General features: G+C 43.1%; 1 protein-coding gene across 1 annotated transcript in view; it reads right to left on the minus strand.

Moving 5' to 3' along the window:
* Positions 1-12,793, minus strand: part of DCLK3 (doublecortin-like kinase 3) — a 29,672-nt gene extending 16,879 nt beyond the window's left edge. Inside the window, exons 1-2 of the mRNA XM_011981912.1 lie at positions 12,730-12,793; positions 10,143-12,019 (exon numbers count right to left, since the gene is read on the minus strand). Coding sequence (XP_011837302.1) covers positions 10,143-11,594 — 1,452 coding nt within the window. The 5' untranslated portion in view covers positions 11,595-12,019; positions 12,730-12,793. The remainder of the gene's footprint in view (positions 1-10,142; positions 12,020-12,729) is intronic.
* Between the last annotated feature and the right edge of the window lie 8,621 nt (positions 12,794-21,414).

The following is a 21,414-nucleotide window of genomic DNA, read 5'->3' on the forward strand; positions in this document are numbered from 1 at the left end:
CCACTGCACTCTAGCCTGGGTGAAAGGATGAAGCTCTGTCTTAAAAATAAACAAATTAGTTTTAAAAATAAATAAATTAAATAAAGCTTTCAGCTGACTTAGTACACCAGAGTAACAAGTGTGTTCCTATTGTGAAATAAATGAAACATTACCTTCCTCGTGGAAGCCCCCAATTCCAAAACCTGGCTCCACTGAGCTTGTAGCAGATTAAACGTTTTGGAAACTCACATTTTACTTTGAAAAGTTATTATGTTAACTATCCAGAGACTGAATGATATATTTTCAAAATGCCAAATCTGTTTTTAGAGTATGATATGGATCTATGTGAGATATATTATGCCTCTTCTGGTTTCTTCCCGCTATAGCTTTTCTCTTTCAATCTCAGGATCATCCCCTGAGTATCAACAATTGCATAAGCAGAACTGGGGGGGCGGTTAAGATCAGTGGTGCCACTTGTCCCTTCCAGAAAGTGGCCCCAGGTGGCCCAATGTCTTTAGTTCTTCTGTCTCCAGCTTCTACTGTCAAGAGTTATTTAATATTCTTCAGTGTTGTCATTTATTTCCTCTACCTAAGCAGCTCAATTACTTTTAAGGTCGCACACTGTCTGCAAGTTTTTTGGCTTATTTTTGCAACAAGCACCTCACATATTTGGCTTCAGAACAGTTCCTATCTTAAACCTTGAAATTAAATGAGTGATGTTGTCCTAGAATAATTCTTCTTCCCAGAATCTGTGGGACATCTGATACCATCAAACCCAAACCTCCACCCAAGCAAAAAACGTGTCTCAAACATCCTCCCACCAGACTATCGTTCATGTCTGAATGAAATCTCAAAATGGAAAAGACTCCACAACTCCATGCTGTAGTTCATCCCATTTATGGCACACTCAGCTTGTGAGGAGATTCACCCCTATGTTGATTCAGAATTCCTTTCCCATTCCTGTTTTCTAAATCTGCGCTCTCCGGTGATGCTGAATAAGAACACAACCCTCCAAAGATGGGAAGCAAGTACCGTGATCCCCAACTCGCCTCTGGCTTCTCCAAGCTAGCCTCTGTGATGATTAATTTTAGATGACAACTTGACTGGATTAAGGAATACCTAGTACTGGTAAAGCATCATTGATTGGGGGTCGCGGTCGGGGCAGTGTCTGTTAGGTATTTCCAGAGGAGATTGGTGTGTGAGTCCAGGTGGACCAAGTGCAGAAGATCTGCCCTCAATATGGATGAGAGCAGCATCCAGCCAGCTGGGGCTTGGATAGAACAAAAGCAGGGAAAAGGCAATTGATGTCTCTGTCTCTCTCTCTCTCTCTGTACCCCCTTCTCCCCCTCCTCCTGGGACATCAGAACTGTAGGCTTTCTAGCCTTTGGGCTCCAAGACTTATACCAGTAACCCCTGGGTTCTCAGGCCTTCAGACTTAGACTGAGCCATGCTACTGGTATCCCAGGGTCTCCAGCTTGTGGACAGCCAGTCATGGGACTTCTCAGTCTCCATAATCATGTGAGCCAAGTCCCCTAATAAATCCCCTCTCATACATCCCTATAAACACAAATCCTATTGGTTCTGTCTCTCTAGAGAACTCTGGCTAATACAACAACCAAGGATACTCTAGTGAATCCTTACAGGACCTGGTGTCCTGGTCACCCTCCCTCACTCATCCCTTTTCCCAGTGCAGCCCCTGGACCCTGGACCAGCACCATCAGCATCTCCTGTGAGCTTGTTACAGCTCTCAGCTGCCCCAGAGCCCCTGAACCAGAATCTGCATTTCCTCACAACCTCAGAGAGATCTGTGTACACGGTAAAGTTCTGGATGGCCCCCATGTCATTGATGCCTTTCTTAACCAAGAATGTCCAGCACCAAATGCCACACAGCAGGTGTGATTTGATCAGAGCAGGGGACCTCAGGACTCTCGGTTGACCAGGCACTCAGGTGGTCATCAAGACAGCCAAAGACCCCATCAAATGACGCACTTCAATGTCCCTGCCTGAGAAAACCTTTCAGGGCTTTCCTGGGTTGTGTGGTGGGGGCGCACAAAAGCCCCCTTTGAACACATCTCACTTTGCCCTCACCCTACATCTCCCTGTATCTATTTTGCAGCCTACCTAAACTTGCTGCTCTAGGCCATGTTCCTGCTGGGGGCTCATTTTCGGTTGTTCTCTAACTGAAAGTGTGTAAGAGATTACTTTACATGACACTGTAATGACTGTTATCTGCCTGCATCTCTCACCCTTTTCCAGCCACATCAAAGTGTCATGCTTGGAATCCAAGTGATCTACATTATTTACATAGGCATTCAGATAACATCTGGATATCTCAAAGCTTCAAGAAGAATCTTTATTTTTCTCAACAATTTGCCCTCTCCTTCAATTTAAATGTGATCTTGCAATTCTCATCTCTGAACAGAAGATGGCAGCAGAGTCCGGCCCAAACAACAAGTGGCTCCCTTAAGGATTAAGACATGGATAAAGTTAATTTATCTTTGCCACCTTCTTACTTGATCCATCATGGTTTCTCGTACTTTTTCCCTCCAAGGTCCATTTTCAACTGGCTGTGAAGAATGAAATGATCTTAGAAACCAATTCACATTAAAATTCCAATACCTAAAATCCGTTTATATTTCAACGACAGCAAAATATACCATAATACAGGCTGGGTGCAGTGGCTCAGTCCTGTAATTCCAGCACTTTGGAAGGCCAAGGCAGGTGGATCACTTGAGTCCAGGAGTTTGAAGTGAGCCTAGGCAACATGGCGAAACCTCATCTCTACAAAAAATACCAAAATATTAGCCAGGTGTGGTGGCTCATACCTGTGGTCCCAGCTACTTGGGAGGCTAAGGTGGGAGGAGTCTGGAAGGCGGAGGTTGCAGTGAGTTGAGATCACACCCCTGCACTCCAGCCTGGGTGACAGAGTGAGACTGTCTCAAAATATATATACATACACCATAAATAACACTTTTATGTGTGTGTGTGTGTGTATATATATATATACACATACACACACAAAAATAACACCCTTGTGTATATATCTACACAAAAAAAACACAACCCTTATTTTCTCTACATCCCTCTTTAGCTACTGTTCCATATCTATGATCCCCTTCGTGCGTGCGCACACACACACACCCTTGAAAGAGGTGTCTATACACACTGTCTACATATATATGTGTATATATGTGTATATATCTATATATAGATATATCTATATATAGATATATACACAAACACATAAACATACCATAATACAAAAGTATGACTGAAAAAAAAATCAGTGAGGAAAAAGTCTTCCCTGGGACTTGTCACATGGCATGCTCACAAAATGCTTTTGGTGTCTGTTTATTGCATCCGCTTATTTCTACTTAATTAAAATCCCATGTTCATACAACAAATATTTACACACCTACCATCTGCTAGGCAGTGTTTGCAATATTAAGAATAAAGTAGTGAATGAAGCAGATAAAGTTGTTTTTCTTATGAAGCCTCCTTTCTATTAATGAACAATATTCAAATAAATATGTAATGTCAGGCAGTGATAAGCGTTTTGAAAAAGTAAAAGTGGGATAAGGGCTGCGTTGTCTAGTACAGTATCCACTAAGTACACATGGCTATTGATTTTTACATGAAACTTAAAATGCAGTTCCTTAGACAGGAGGAACTGCCCATGTGGCTACAGGCCACTACATTGGGCTGTGGAGATACAGGAAATCTGTATCTCCATCATCACAGAAAATTCTACTGGCAATGCTGGCACAGACAGTGGCAGGGTTTTTTTTTTTTTTTTTAATAAAGTGGTTAAGGAAGGACTCACTGAGGAAGTAACATCTGAACGAAGGCAGGGGTGAGCCATATTAAGATGTGAGGAGCAAGTTTTCAGGTAGAAGAAACAGTAAATGCGAAGGCTGATGGACATGCATGATTTGATGTAGCAAGCAGGGGCAGGAGCAGGGTGAGTGAGGAGCTGGGTGGCTGGAGAGTGGCTTTGAGAGGAAGACGGAGTCCACATCATATAAGACCTTCCAGGCCATGGAAATGACCTTGGCTTGTATTCTGAATGTGAATGCGAAGGGAAGCTAATGACAGCTCTGAGCATAGAAGTCACTGTGATGCACTGTCTTTTTAACCCAGTGTCTGATCAGAGGTGGCCAGCCCAGCTGATGAAGGACTTTGGACTGTAGGTGTTTCCTGAACTTGATAGCCTCATATTTCACAGCACACTTTACTTCACCACCTAGTCATCCAATCGGATGATCATCTCAAATTCAACATGCTAGAAACCCTCGACCTTGCTTCTCTCCCACAGTTCCCCAACTCAGAGAATGGCTCCATCATCACATAAAGATGCTGTCATATCTCTCAACTTCAAAAAAACACAACCCTTATTTTCTCTGCATCCCTCTTTAGCAACTGTCCCATATCTATGATCTCCTTCGTGAGTGCGCGCACACACACACACACACACGCACACACCCTTGAAAGAGGCGTCTCTACACACTGTCTACAGTATTCCACCTTCCATTCTATCCTAACTCAGTCAGACTCTCATCCTCATAACTACACAGAAACCACCCTCCTCCATTAGAAAAATAGGGCTGCGACTGATCCAGCTTCAGGTCAGAAACATCTGTCACCCTTGAGTCTTCTCTTTCCTCATCCACCGCATTCAATCCACTCACAAGTCTTGTCTTTACCCTTAGGATGACCACTTCTCCCCATCTGTACTGCAGTCCCCAAGACCAAGCCACCATCATCTCTTGCTGGGACCATGGCAGCGGACTCCTCACTCCTTCTTTTCTCCCTCCCCTCACATAACCCCTAACATGTGCGACTTCCACAAGAAGATGAACCAGAATCTGAGGGTTTCCGTTGCAATTAGACAACTAGACCTTAGATCTCAGAAACCTGAAGAGATTTACTGAGTTGTTTCCTCAGCTTAAGACCATTTTCCAAATGCCCTTAAAGAGGTTTAAGAAACTTAATCTTAGATCCTCAAATGACTCACAAGAATATACTCTTTTAGAGAGGTGATAACATACATGAACACACGGATTAAGTGGACTAAAGGAAGGTGCTGTTATTTTCCTTTACCAAATGACCAGATCTTCAGGCCTCCTTGATGAAATGAGGTCACAGTTTTAGAAGATATCCACCAAGTTGATAAATAGGAACCATACTTTAAAATTGTCTTTGTTGTTGATAACTTGCTGCAGACAGTAACTTATTAGACACCTATCCTTTCAGGTGGATGTTTCAAAAGGAACTTACAGAGGAAAGAAAACCTCAATCCTCAAGATGACCCAGTACCTAGAATTTTGAAGACTATGAGAAATTTCCTGTAACCTCTGCCTATGTGGCCAAACCCTGGAAATACATAAGTTCACTGAGTGTACAAATACTATTATTGTCCTGGAAATTGCTGAAATGGATACTGAGTCTGTCTTACCAATGTAAACCTACAGTCATAACTGCAATGATTTCTGACAAGAATATACCCCGCAGTTCTCTAGAGTTCAATCTCTTATGTAACAGTATTCTCAATGACCAATCAAAATGGGCCAATGACCTAAAGACTTGTGTCACTGTACTTTTTCTTTGGTAATTTCATGTTATTACTGAAATTAATATTTCTTTATTTTATTAAGCAGAGCTTAAGTATACTTCACAGTTGTTGCTAGTTTTTTTAAAATGTGATTGGGGTATAAATGCATTCATGAATACTTGGACTATTAATGAGAAGCTAAGGGGAAGGAGATTGAAACTGAAGCTGGTAGAAGAGAAATCTTGCTGATCAAGGAGAATGATGCATTGCAGAACCAGTGACTACCACAGCAATAATCAGTGAGTCCTTCTTATATATCAGAGTAGAAGGGAAAAAGAACTTACAGAATTCAGACCAAGAAAATGATTGAACAGGTTCATTGTAAAGGGAGAATGAGCAAGAAGTGTGGTTGGCTACTTTTTATCCTTCTAGATTTTCCCTGCCACCTTTAGGGACACCAGTCACTGCCCTGTCCTAGTCATATTCACCAGTAAATATATAGACAAGCCTGTTTCTTCCTAGAACCAGCAGGAGACCAGAAAGAGGGTACAACCTTTGTCCTTGACCAAGCTGAGACCTGTTCCCACTATCCCCACCACCATCTCTCCTGGATTTCGGGGATCTCTGCTCCCAGCACTCCAGCGCTATACCAGCTAGTCTGGGGGCAGTAGCAGAATTAGAGACATGAGCACCCTATATGCTAGTGGAGGTGTAGCAGCATGCCCACCCTACTCATTCCCTTCCACTCTATTTCCAGGCAGGAACACATCCTTCTCTTCCCCTTATTCTGGAAGAAATTTTCTCAAATGACTGTGCTCAATGCTCATGTCTGACACCTCCTCAGTCTCCTTCCCCATCCCGCTCACCCAGCTTTCTTTGATGAATACAATCTCTCAGCCATCAGCTATAAATAACCTGCCCTGTGCCCTTCCACCGTGTGTGTGAGCTGGTCTAATCATCACCACTATTCCAGCTCCTGTTTGCTTCCCCACTTCCTTCCACAGAGCCCAGCCAACACCACCCAGCATATTCCAACTCCTCCTAGGAGCACACACTGGCAGAAGCAGCAATTAACACTGGTATTTCTGCAAGCTGGAAATTCTTATAATTAAAACTTCTTTTGTAAGATCTCAGGAGTCTAAATAACCCTAAGGGAAGAAGAGCACCATCATCTTATCAGGAAACGTGATCAGTAGAAATAGATAAACTCAGTAACGTAGGCCTAAAGTTTTACTCTAGGGCCCAATTATCAGATATAAATATTTCTGTTGATTAAAACATGATAAGCTTGCTATATTCATGAGGAGCTTTTAGCACATATAGCTAGTCTCTAAAAGCAGCAACACTTGCAATCAGCCGTGTAATCAAAAGTTAGTTCTAACGTAATCACTTCCCAAAGCTTAACAAAGACAGGTCTTAGCAGACACAGCAGCCATCCATTAAAGGCAGAAACAATTAGTTTGACAATATAAAGCTCAACACAAGTGCAAAACACTAAATTAAAGGCAATTGAAGAACACCAACTTATGGACAGTAGTCACCAATGTGATATTTATTAGTGTTTTAAATCTTAGAAGGCCAAACAAATTTGCAATGTAATTATATCAGCAGCTTTAGAGATGACACCTTGCTAAACCCAGATGAGTCAACTGTCAATCCAACATTATCTCTATTGCTTTCTGAAAAACCAAAAAGCGCTGACATCGGATAGCATTTAGACTTCTGACATAACAATATGTTAAACTTTACTCACCCAGAAAAAGGGTAAACATGTTTTATAAATGTGCCAGACCTGTCCATTTTGATAAATGCAAGCTGACAAATTATCCACAGGAAAACAAATATATCAACCTATTCCACATAAGATGGCTCAAATATGTAGCTTTCTACAGTTTCTGAAGAAGCCATAACACCACAAAAAAGATTTTTTATTTGAAATATATGTATATAGGTTTTCTTCAAAATCAGAAAAAAGAAAGGGTCTACATATCAACTGGGATCAATTCCGATAAACAAAAACTCATGCATTTAGAATGAAAAAAATTACACCACTTTGTAGTCTGCCTTCTCTCTCTCTCTCTCTCTCTCTCACACACACACACACACACACACACACACACATACATACACAATTCCATTGCCTGCCCCCGAGCACTAAAACATACACAATTCCATTGCCTGCCCCCGAGCACTAAAACATGCACGTACTGGCATTTAAACCATGAAGAACTACCCAGAGGCAAGTAGCTTGTCCATATTAAACATATTCCTTGCTGTTTTCCTACTTCCTCAAACCACCCTCCATGTGATCTATAACAGTGCTGACTTTCTCCATCTCAAAAAGAGCTGATAAACCCCTCCACATAAATGAGAGCTTCTATTGCCCAAGAGATGGGTCGACTCAACTGACTGGTGCCAGGATCTTGTTAGAAAATGCAAACTAAGCTAACTCTCTCCAAAAGACAGTGATCTCATTCCACATAGCTGAGAACTTGTTTAACTGTTACAATGCTATAGTAGGCACATGTCTGAAATGTTCAGCTCAGGGGACCTCCTTAGGCCTCGAAAGGGATCTCTCCTGCTTAGGCTATTCAGTGAAAGAAGCAGAGAGTTGTTAAAGAACACTGCTCTGTTGCAATTCCAAAGTGTCCATAATAAAGAGCATACAGTACATTGCACATAGAAGATATCGGGGCTCAGACCCAAAAGACAGGAACAATCAAAAAGCGAGTAAAGAAAGGACAAGGACATCCAGCTAATGCAAAAAATGAAATTGTTCAAAGAGTAATTCAGACCACTCATCCAACCAGTCAAATTGCTTCTGTAATTCTATGAGTTACAAAAACACAAAAACAAGGTTGCTCGACTTAGTGGTCAACGTAGACCTAATTTCACCGGATAATTAGTTTGACTCACTCAGTGTTTCACCTGCTTGTGAGAGCAGTTTACAGACAGGCGAATGCACTGGGATGGTGTCTCCAGGCTGAGTCTACAGCCATGGAAACTAAAGAAAATAGCATAAATCCCTTCCCCCCAGGGGACCTTCCCAGCTCCTCGCCAAAATATGGCCCATCAAAATCACTGTGTCCATTCACTATTGCTTTATCCGCAGTGATGTGACTTTGAATGCTTACTCATGAGATTCACCTTGATATCAGGGTTGTTTTTAATGTAATAATAGTGATAATCTCTGCCACTGATGGAGTTCTTGCTGCTTCCCAGGCAGCATGGTATGGCCTTTAGGCATTCATACAACTAATACGTATTAAATGTCGACCAAGTGACAGAACTGTTCTGGGTTTGAGAGCACAATCTGAATGAAACAAAGTCCATTGTGTCTTAGAACTTTCTCTCCAATAAGAGGAGGGAGACAGAAAGGTAAATATAGACTCTATCAAGTGGTGATCAGGGCTATAAAGAAGAAAGGGGGTGAATATGCCAGAGGGTGACAGTGTCATCATGACAAAGACCTCCTGGCACACACTTGTACTCAAACACATTAATATACCGACTCATTGCAATAAGTGAGAACACACATGATTGGGATTTGGGAATCAAAGTAAGAGAGTGTTTAAAGGACTCATGACAATATGTGGGCTGTGTTAGATGATTTGGGGGAGGATTCGTGAAAGCAGGGTTTTGCTCTGGGCTGGATAGTGTCAGCACGTGGGGGTAATTCTATAATCAGGTATCTTAATAATTCTTACATGAAGGTAGGAAGGATGAAGCAATGCACTCAGTCACTCACAGCAGCCACAAAGGGGACATGTGACCTTATTTGTGGTTTGGACAATATTCTTATTTTTATCTGCTTTTGGACATCAGCATAAAGGGGTTTTGCTTTTGTCTTGATCCATTATGGTCACAGAGTGGCCTTATCTGATGTTGTGATCTGTGAAATTGCTTATGCTCAACAGGAGAATGGCATAGCTGAGATAAGAGTGTCAGGCCAGCTCCCAGCTGTCAGGGGCTGTTTTTCTTTTTCCCATACTCAAACTGCAGGCAACCTTCCAAAATAGGCACTATTACCATTTCTCTTTTACAAAATGATGAAACTAAGGTCCAGCAAGATAAAGGGCTTATCTTAGAGCAAGCAACTAAGAAAGCCAGGATTCAAACCCAAGTTATCTGACTCCAGAGCCAGCCTCATCAGCACTCCTTACACAGACCCTTACAGCACTGCACCTTTTGAGCTGCTCAGCAAAGCAATTATCTTCAAAAAGACCAAAGTGGCATTTCAGTGGGAGGGTGGATGATGCACACAAAGCCTCAAGTGGAAGCTGCCACCAGTAGGCATCCCAGTACCTAAGTACCAAGAAATTAAGTTCACGTGGTCATTATCAAGACAAACACATTTTTCTCCCAGAGATGAGGAGACATTTTCCATTTTATTTAAATTGGAAGGTTTCTTTTTCCATAAGTTAATCAAAACTAATTTATCTCAGCAACTTATGACCTATAACCATAGCTTTAAATACTGGAACAGTATGTTGTAATAACATAAAAGTAAAGTTCTAGTGTGTAAAGGTGACAGAGTATAAAGCAATTGATGCCAATTTTATCCCATATTCTAAAAACACCCTCTCCCATATCATCCAAAGTCAAGGCTTACCAAAAGGTTTTCCGGCTTGAGGTCCCGGTGGACAATGCTCTTGTCGTGCATGTGGACGAGGGCCTTGCATAAGTCCATGATCATGAGGGCCGCATCGGGCTCCGGGAACTTCACACTTTCTATGATGGCGTCAAAAAGGTCTCCTCCCTGCACGTACTCCAGGATCAGGTAGATTTCCATGTCTGTTTCGTAGACTTCATGCAATTTCACAATGTTGGGGTGAGAGAGGCTCTGGATGATCAAGATCTCACTGTCCACCATGTCCTCCTTGCCCTTGAGTCTGGACTTGTCAATGATCTTCATCGCATAGGCCTGCCTGGTCTCGCGGTGCCTGCACTCCTTCACGACAGCAAAGTTCCCGTCCCCAATGACGCGGCCAGTCTCATAATGCTTCTCCACATTGGCGGCAATGATGCCCATGGGTCGCGGCTTCCGACCGCTGGGCCGCTCCGGCTTGTTCTCTTCTGGCCTCGTCTTGGGCTCCTTTTCTAGCTTTGCAGGTTGGTCATCTCTGAGAGTCGTCTTTCTGCCTCCAGACATACATGGCTTTTTCTCCTTCTCTGCCTCCTTCTCTTCTCCTCGGGTCCTGGGGAGCTTCTCAAAGCCCGCCTGATGCTCTCTCAGGAGCCAGCCACCATGCTTGCTCCTGCTCATGGGCCTGGTGTCTTTCTTCACCTCCCGCAGCCCTTCCTCTGTGACAGGAAGAACTTCCGCAAGTTCCTTCTTGGCCTTGGCTGCTCCCTGAGCATGGCTTTCTTGATCCTCTGGGCCTCTGTCCTCTTTCTTGTCCGTGCTCTTGCTGGGTCTCCTCAGCTCTTGAGTGGGATTCCTGGTGCTGCTCCTGTGGCTGTCACCCTTCCACCCTTCCTCCCCACCTGCAGGATTTGCCTCGGGAGACCTCCTGCAGCTTCTGGTCCTCACCAGCTTCTCCACCTCATACATTGGGCCCTTCCCCATATCCAGCTCACTGGTCCCCAGAGAAAGCCTCTCGCGCTCCAGGCTCTGCTGAAGCTCCCTCTCTCTCTTGCACTTCTCACATCTGATAATTTCACCCGAGGTCTTTTCAATCTCCACCCCGAGGTGCTTCTCTCCCCTTGCGTGCCTCTCTTCTAGAGTGGCTTCCCTGGGCAGCTTGCTACCGGGTTCCGGCTCCCGTTTCCCCCTCCCCCACTTCTTCTGGGTCCTTGCTCTGTCATCTAGTGAAAGCTCTTCGGGGATCTTCCCCTGGTGCCTCATGGCTGCCTTGCATCCTGCAACCTCGCTGCAGCTTTTGGGGGTCTCGGTCTCCCCACAGCGGTGGTCTCCTTTCAGAGCCTTGCTAAACAGCCTGCTCCTCAGCCTTGGAGAAGGGATACGGCTGTGCTGGGCCAGTGTCAGGGCCCGGGCTTTGTTGGGGTACAATTCTTCTACAGCCACCTGAATGCTCTTCAGTGTCAGTGGTTCTTTGCCCATAGCTATGAAAGCATCCCCTTCCCTGAAGAAATCAGAGACGCTCCTGATTTCCCTGCCCTTGAGGTTAAACAGTTTCCTCACACGGTCATTCTTCCATCTGGGAGAGCCCAAGGCTTCTGAGATGTCAGCTAAGAGCTGCTCGAATGTCTGCACTGATCGCCTGTTGAGGAGCAGGGTGATCTTTCGGGGGCGCTGCCCACCCAGCTTCACCACGGTCACGACCCTGGGCTTCAGCGGGCTGTTCTCAGGATGTGCCGAGTGAAGGCCATTCCGAGGGCAGAACAAGGGCACGACGGGGCCACGCGGCCCCAGGAATGGTTTCTCCAGATTCCCTCGGCTGGCAGGCAGCCAGGAGCCTTGCAGCTTCCGCTCTGTGATTCTCGAGCTTAAATATTTTAGAGAATGGTCACATAGGCCTTGCTGTCCTGCAACAGGAAAAGAACAACAGAGTGTTAGTTAACATGGGTTCAGAGAGCCCTCAGCCTTCACCGAAACTTTACTAAAGATGACTGATTCTAGTATTACAGTTTATAAGTGTGGTTCCCGAGAGTCTTAGAAATGACGGAGCCTTTATACTTAGGTCTAATTCCCAGTCTCCGCTACAGCAAGAGTGCAGAACAGAGTCAGCGTCGGGCCTGCAGTGATTCCTGTAGGCCTCATAGAGGCCCCCAGGATGGGCCACAGCTCGGGAGCTGATACAGTTTGGCTCTATGTCCCCACCCAAATCTCATCTTGAATTGTACTCCCATAATTCCCATATATTGTGGGAGAGACCGGGTGGGAGACAATTGAATCATGGGGGCAGTTTCCCCCATACTGTTCTCATGGTAGTGAATAAGTCTCACGAGATCTGATGGTTACATCAGGGGTTTCTGCTTTTGCGTCTTCCTCATTCTCTCTTTGCCTGCTGCCATCCATGTAAGGTGGGACTTGCCCTTCCTTGCCTTCCGCCATGATTGTGAGGCTTCCCCAGCCATGTGGAACTAACTGTGAGTCCAAGAAAACCTTTCTCTGTAAATTGCCCAGTCTCAGGTATGTCTTTATCAGCAGCATGAAAAGGGGCTAATACAGGAGCCCTCTCAAGGTGAGGGCTGACTCTGTAAACACAACTCCAGCAACCCCAAAGTGAACTGACCTTCAAGGATCTACAACTGAGATAAAAAGGGCCAGTTGTGCTGCCCATGAAACACCAACAAGAGGAGCATTCTAGAACTTTGAAAGGCCAGGTTTGCTGCCCATGAAATACCAACAAGAGGCAGGAACATTCCAGAACTTTGAAAAACCCAATCTTACCCATCTCCTTGCCAAGAACAGTTTTTTTTCAGCTTGATTTTGAACTCACTCAAGGTTGAGTAGTATGCGAAGAGGTTATGGTCACAGGGTTTAAGACAGATCTGGATTTTAATCCCGGCACGGACACAGACTACTTGTGCGAACTTGGGCAAATTATTTGTATTTCAATTTTTTTTTTCATTTATAAAGTAAGAATGCTACACCTCTCTCCCAGTGTTTTTGTGAAGAATAAATGATCAAATTACAACTTACCTAAGAGAGTGTCTGACACATGGTAAGGACACAATAGTTGCTAGTTATTAACACCATCCTTATGATTTTAATATCTATTTTATATTATAATTTCACTTTATTAGTAATATAATCTATCAATAAGGTAGAAGTCTACTGTGCACAGCTTCACCTGGCATCACAAGAACTCATGGGCCAACATGATATGGTAGTTATTTCTTAAAGCTCTGACTGAGATCCACTTGCATTAGAGTTAGTATAGGAAAATTGAAGGAGGTTTCAATCTAGGTGTAAAAATTTCCTTGTCCAGATGGCTTTCCCTCTTCTTATAAAAAAAATGTAAAGAAACCAAGGTTCAGAGCTTAAATAATGAGAATGTACGTGAATAAAATAAGACTTTTGTATTTCCTGATTGACTATGCCCAGCCAGAGTAAAGCAGCTGAGGCAGGAGTGGTTTAATTTCCTCAGTTTCTATCCAGGTCAGGAAGAGAAATTGGAAAAGAACAGAATGTGTCACTCAGTTAAGCCACAAGGGTGGGATGACAATTATTAAAGTTACCCTACAGGACCTATATGTCATATCCTACATGGAAGAATCTGCTGTTTATGCTTCCTTTAAAAAGAAATTTAAGATAATCATTTATAAGTGTACTTGAATCAACTGTAGCAGAAACTCCAGTTGTGCCAGGATGGGATTTTGGCCCAGCAAATCTACACAGAATGTTTTTTGTTTTTTAATTATAATGTACAATCTGTTCTGAGATGATTTCCATCTAGATGCAGGTGTCAGATGAGATGACAAGGTAGCGGCTGATACTGATCTTCCCACACGCCACAAATTTATGAGCTTAACAATCACATTTATAGTTAAACTGTATATGGACATCTGTTATCCCCTTTCTCTCACAGCCTCTTTAATTAATCTGCCTCCATTTTTGTCTGAGATAGCCGATGTTGAGAGAAAGAAAGAGAGCTACAGAAGGAATACTAGCTTGTATTTCCTGCATTGGGGAACCGAGGAAGGGTGTCAAGGAAGGTGACCGTCAAACTCATGTGCACAAAAGGGCTGGTGTTCTTGTTGGTTTTTCTTATGTGCTTCACACACAGTAGGATCCTTGATACATACTGTCAGACTAAGTAAATGAAGTCCTGATTATTTTCTCAGAAGACTCAGTATAGGGACAGAGAAAGAGATTTTAGCCTATATCCTGGACAGAGCTTTTTCCAAGCAGATGTGGGAAAAGCATAGGGAGGCCCAAAGGATCAACTACTGGCTGTGGTCACAAGAGGGCAGACCTACCAGGAAAACCTAGAGGCATAAAGAGGATGTAATGAAATCCAATGAAGTACCAGGAGAATGAGCAACCAAGAGTGCTAGGAAGACAAGATTTGAGTTGGGCTTTCAACACCTGATGCGGTGGAAGCCACCCAGTACATAGCAAAGGAACCAAGACATAGGGCTGGACTAGTTGTCCACATGGCCACTGAGGTCAGTACAGATGAAGGTAAGACTCAACGTGGAGATGAAGACACTGGTAACATGGAGAAATGAATGACCAGCCACTATATGACAGTGGCAAAGCAAGGGTGTATATTGTATCACCGGATGATATAAGCCTCAGCTAAGGAAAGGTGTTATAGGAGGGAAGAAAAGTAATAGTTCTGAAGCAGACCTGGGGAGCTAAATTCTGAGCTCTACCTTCAAAATCTATAGTCCCTGGAAAAGAAGAAATATCCATTACAGGGAAGAAATAGGAGAGGGATCCTCAGGGGAGAACCAATAGGACAAAGGAACATTCAGTGAATACCTTAAGGATGTTTGAACATTTAGCATAGAATGAGGTTCAGAAGAGCCCCTGAACTCTCCTAAAAGGTCCAAGATGGGATGTCAGGGAGGCATAAAGCAGTGCTCATGGAACAGGACTGACAGTAATGGGCTTTATGTATTGAGTGTTGACATAGAGTGACAAAGAGGCCAAATTACAATAGGACCAGTAGGCTCAAGTTCCCAAACATTGGAATTACAGAGTCTGAGTGTGGTAATGGATGACTTGGCACAATGGTACCCAGAGCTGGGTAGGGAGAAGAGGGGATGTGCTCTCTGGGATTTCTGTGCTCAGTCAATCTCAGCAGACCCTAACTCAAAGCTTGCCCTGATCCCTAGTGGTTAAGAGAGCAACCTGGGAACACCCCATCCCTGAACAAAGAATGGGCTCCATAAAAGCAGCCTCCACCCCAGGGCATGTTGTAAAAGGATGTAAAGAGAGAACAGCTCAGCCTCCACCACACCAGCATCAGACATGCTCATTCCACTGCCCAGGCATTCACAAGCTCATTCAAAAGCTCCTTGGTCTGCAGCAAAAGTGGGAATTCGGTCTCCACCTCCTTAGCATAACTGGGACCTACTGAAATTGCACTTCTTCTAGCTATGACTGCTTCAAGCTACTGGGAAGCACCAGGAAAATGCAACCTTGGGATGCACTGATTTTTATCTTCTCTTCCACAAGACCTCTTTCCTCTTTTAAAATAGTCTTTACAGGTAAGAGAGAAAAAGAAGAAGACTCTGAATGCCTGGTCCATGGGCAGGGAGAACGAACATTAGGAAGAGCACAGCATATCCTTTAGGCCTGGGGCTCAGTCTCCAGGAACATGCTTATGCCCCAGGACAACTGCACAGAGTACTTTCAGTCTCCCACTAAGCGCCACTGTCCAGAACCTACCCCAATCAACCTTACTAGAAAGCCACAGGCCTGCCCGAGTCCACTCAGCTCCAGCGATACCTTTACTTACAAAATCAGTAAAATGGAACCATACGAAATTGCTGGTAGTTCTACCAATTTTGAACCATCAAAAACAAATTTCATGTGGCTCACCCTCATACCAGTTGAGCATCCGAAAACCAAAAATACAAAATCTAAAATGCTCCAAAGCCTGCAAACTTTTTGAGCACTGACATACCTACCAAAGGAAATGATCATTGGAGCATTTCAGACTTCAGATTTTCAGATCTGGGATGCTCAACTGGTAAGTATAATGCAAATATTTCAAGATCAAAAAAAAAAAAAAACTCCTTGAAATAAAAAAAAATAAAAAAATAAAAAACCACTTTTGGTCCCAAGCATTTTAGATAAGGGAGACTCACTCGACCTGTATAATCTAGGATAATAATCTGTATTCTGTCCCTATATCAACAGTAAATTGTTTATGAAGCCGTAGATAGTAAAAATTAAACATGCTAATTCTGTCTTCAGCCACCAAGCCAGCCACGTCCCAGGAAGTAACACAGGGAAAATATGTTCTTATTAACACCTTATTTTTCTGTTAACTTCCTACGGCAACATAAATTGGCCTGGACTTGACAAAACTGCTGCTTCTGCTTCAATACACCAAGATATAAATGTTTATAGGGTCTCTGCTCAATGCCTGTCTAACCCCACACATACAGAAGAGCAAGCACTGCTTTTGATAAGCCATCCATCTGCTCAATAACCTACAGTAGCTCCTTATTAGCCTCCTTGAGGTCCAAACCCAAATTCCTCTGCTTGACACATAAGGCGCTTCACAATTCCAACCCACTCCACCTCCATTCCCCCACCCATCCAAGCCTCACCATCTTGTAAAGCCTAAGACCCATCTCTACTCCCAAACTTTCTCTGTCCTCATAAGTTCGCAGTGATAGCTCCCTCCTCTGAAGACCTGTTCATTCATTAAGGCAAAATTTAGCATGAATGCCTGAGACCAACACCTACCACAGAATATGGAAGATGTGGTTTTGCCTGCTGCACATCTCAGCTAGTTGTTACTTCATCTTAGTAGGTGTAAACATTCTCCCTCTCAACTAAACTGTAGGCTCTCCAAAAGCAGAGACCAGGGTTTATGCAAACCTCCCAACTCTGCCCCAATACAGAGAGCAAGCACACAAGATTTGGGGAACAAATTCCCAACCCTAACATCAAACACAAATATCTAGTTTCAGTCTTCCAGTTCTCACTGTAAATAACAGCATTGCTAATTGCAGCACCAGTAGACGTCACACAAAAGACTTCCTAAATACATTAGATAAGTGAGGTGAAAAGAAAATGTAATCACAAACATCCATCTACCACAGGAAATTTGACAAAGTAGCATTTCTGAAGAATGGCTAATACAGATAGGGGACAGCAGTACATTGCTTCAGGTTGAGAAAGTTTCATTTTAGCGCAAAGAACACTGACCATGGGCCAGAGGACTTCTGACAAGCTGTTATTAGCTGTGTGACCATGGGAACGTTAATTAATCCCTATGAACCTCAGTTTCACCACCTGCCAAATGGCATTAATGCCTTACTCATTGCTGAGGATGTCCAGTGCATTGCTCTGCCTAGAGTGAGCACTCAACTTGTGCTTATTTTTCACCTGTTCATAAAGAAAATTAGTCCTGTAACCTTGAATTTCCTCCAAGTAGATGTACATCTCAAGGCCAAAGAGAATATGATGCTAAATGTGACTCGGCAGGATGAATTTGTCATTCACATAGTGGCTGAAATGAAAAACCAGTAGGGATGAGATAATAAAAGAAACACTCCAGCAAACCTAAGCAAACAGGTCTGCTGGGGAGATAAACAGAATTTCTACTCATCGATCCTAGGATGCTCTGATTCTGGGGTGAGCCAATAAACTCAGTAACTGCACCAGCATGGCATGCCGTTATTGCCTCTAATAGGTTTGACGCTCAGAAAGTGGGTCTTTTATCTGCTGCCACAATTTAGATAAAGTAACATAACCTGATTCCACGATGATCAGCTCTCCACTTTATTATGCTAGAAAGGCTACCAGAGTGACTGTAAGTCACATTAACCCAGTTTCCTGTCTAATTACTTATAATTATTTTTCTCTGTTATAAGATTAGCTGCTAATCAAGTTTAGCATCAAGAAAAAAAAAAGATTTCTCTTTTATATTGTCTTTTAAAATCACAATTAAAGAGATTTTACCTTTTCCAAGTCATTTTAAAATAACTCACGTGTCTAATTAAAACGCAAAGAAACCTATGTCTGTGGTCAGTATTAACTTCAGAATTTTCATCTTGGCTCCTAAAAAGCTATAATAACACAAGAAAAATAAATGAGAGATCATCAAAATTGCTATAGGACCCAAGTAACACATACTCTTTCTATAAACATTTACAAATAATGTGTACTAAACGAAATGAATTAGGTGTTTTAAACTATCTGGTAATACTCAATACAACAAAAAGATGACTAAAAAAGAAAGGTCAATGCATCTAACACCACATTATTAATGCCCTCTTCCTAGCAGAAAGGTGCCCCTGAAAATACTTTCCCTTTTATCAACTTTTTATTTCTTTGTGGTTTCACCAGATTAATCACTTGTGGCCTCAGTATGCAGTGCTGAGAGACTATTCATGTCTATTCTTCTGTGGAAGATAGAGAAAGACTGGCTGAAATAATTTTACTTTTCACTGCATAATCATTTGTCCTGGGCATTTTCCAGGGGCTGTTTGGGAATAAACTCATTTTGCTCATACGCAGAGATGAGGCCGGAGAAACATTTGTGAACTTACATTTGATTATGCCAACACCCCAAGGAAGGTTTTGTAAACGAATAAAAAATTGGATTGAAGCCTCTCTCACTAAGCCTCAAAAATGCTACTGTTTTGTAACTCAGAAGCCTGGCCCATGTCTATATTGATCAAAGCTGTAGAAATTAATAAGAGCAAGGTTATAAAATGAAACTGCCATGCTGTTTATTGACTGTCATCACCGATGACACTCCAATCTCTAATTAACATCCTCACTACCTATCCTCTTTATTACCAACATGACATTGACTGAGACATCAGAAACAGAGTAATTTAAGAGACTTCCTCCTGCTCTTATCTCAGAAGTGCCTCTGTCCAGGGTTGGCTTTTATCTCCTGATTTTAGTCGCCCCAGTATACTGGCACAGAACCCTGTATGGTCTCTGACTGAGAGATATTTGCCAGGCCTTGTTCTAACCCACTTAACAGATGCCTGATACTTTTTTCTAAGCTACTCGCAAATTTAAAGATGTGATTGACTGCTCCATCTCATGATAACTTTGGAGTTATCATGAGTTTTATGTACTGCATCAGTTGTTTACAAGAGTGTTTTTAAGTGGACATTCCTTTTCTCACTTTTAAAGATTATCCCTGACCCCCTCGATAATCCTCATCCCGCATCCCTCGGTTTTCCTACTCACCCTTGTCTAGTACAGGCCACCCATCTCATCATTGTATCACAGTTACCACTTCCTCCTCTGCTGGCTTTATTATGTCTGAAAAATCCTCATGCTTCATGCAAACCAGAAAGCATTTTCCTCTCTTTCCAGAGATCCCAGAACATTGGGTTATACCCTACAGACACCCCATGACAACAAAGAGGACTGACAGACAAGGTCTGAATTTTTCCCTGCTGTCACCGACATGTCTCCTTAGAGGGTCCTACTGAAGTGGTTAAACTGGAAGCTTCCATTTCCAATTTACTATGTTCTACAGAGCAGAGCTTCTCAAATGTTCATGTGCACACAAATCACTTGTAAATCTTGTTGAAGTGCAGGTCCTGATTCAGTCGGTCTAGGTGGGGCCTGACAGTCTGTATTGCTAATCAGGTCCCAGGTGATGCTGATGCTGTTGGGCCTGGACACACTCTGAGCACCAAGGATATATGGTGAAATTCCAGAGTATCCTTTTGGGAGTGCAAGTTGCCTGTAAGTAGTTATTTTCATAAAGTTAATAAGTAATTTGTGATATGTTATAAAAACATGGCATCAGTGCAGTGAAACACAAAATCCAGCCATGGTTCCCTTGACAAAAGATTTTGAGTACAGCAAATGGAAGTGGCAAAGGAAATGATCTAGAATTTGCCCACTGTTAGAGGGGAACAAACCTTTTTTCCTCTACTCTTTAGGTTAAATGATTGGGGCCCTGCCAAATAAACTGACAAAAGACAGATTGACAGGCAAAAAATGTTTCTTTCATATGCATATAAGGGCCTTACAGAAATGAAGTGAAAATCCCAAAAAGGTAGTCAGACTCAGAGACTTATATACCATTTTAACAAAGAATGATAAACTTGTGGAGAAGTAATAAAACAAAGGGAAAAGGTTTGAGCTTCTATGGCGAAAAAAAGATATATATATATATATGAGAAACTAGTGGAAGATAAAGATTATTTTAGTAAGGTTTGTTATGCATATTCCTCTCAGAGCCATCTCTGGGCTGATATGAGTCTAGAGTCCTCTCTGAGAGGAATAAGTTCACAAAGGAAAATTTATGTCCACTTTTACGTAAATAGGGAGAGGATAGAGATCTTTTCTTTCATCTGCTGTTTCTCAAATACTTTCAGCTTAAAATAATTCCTGTGACAAAGTGTCATATTTGGGGGTAGCATATTTCGATCCCCTTTATGACCCAAAGTGGACCAGCAGCATCAGTATCACCTGGGAGCATCTTAGAAATGCAGAATTTCAGGCCCCACCCCCAATTTACAAAAGCAGATTCTGCATTTTAACAAGACCCTCAGGTGGTGTGATGCACATTTGCTTGAAATGCACTGCCACAGAATATCTCTTGCTTTGCCAAAGTGGTTAGTGAAACCAAAATATGCAGCCCTCAGTGGGGGTAAGGGGATCATAAAGCCCTTGGACTTGTACGTATCTATTTCATTAGCCCTTAAAGTATGGCAGCATGACCCAACTAAACCCAAACTGGGACCCAGGATCACATTTTGCTCAGAAGTGTGTTTATTTTTCCAGGATCTGTTTATTTGTACAAGTTGCCAAACGGGCAGACAGGGGTGTGGGTGAATGGGGAAGGAGGTGTTTTGTGCACAGGCATTCGCAGCCCCCAGGGAGGAGATAACAGGCCTGGGAGGCAATGAGAAAGAGGGAACAGTATGGCCTCTGCCCCTGTGCTCCCAATCCCAGAACAGCTGGTTTAAGTGCTGTTGGAACTCAGGGTTGAGGGAGAATGCTGAAGGAGCTGTGTTTCAAAGACTGTGTGAAGCTCTGGGACCCAGGTGACAAGGCACAGCAGAGTGAGAGGAGGACCAGCCACCTGCCTTGCCCAGAACAGGCCCCAGGACCCAGGGCAGCCTCAGCAGAGGAGGGTGATGCGGGGCCTTGGGGAGATAGCAACAGCAGGAGGGCCACAGGGGCAGGGAACAGGAGGAAGGATTCGGAACAGTAGCCACAGTGTACATGAGCACAGGTAACATCCTGCCCTGGGGACTCTGAGGACACTGGCAGAGGGCACACCAGGCATTAATATTAACATGGC

Source organism: Mandrillus leucophaeus, unplaced genomic scaffold, assembly GCF_000951045.1.
Source record: "Mandrillus leucophaeus isolate KB7577 unplaced genomic scaffold, Mleu.le_1.0 Scaffold231, whole genome shotgun sequence".
Lineage (NCBI taxonomy): Eukaryota > Metazoa > Chordata > Mammalia > Primates > Cercopithecidae > Mandrillus > Mandrillus leucophaeus.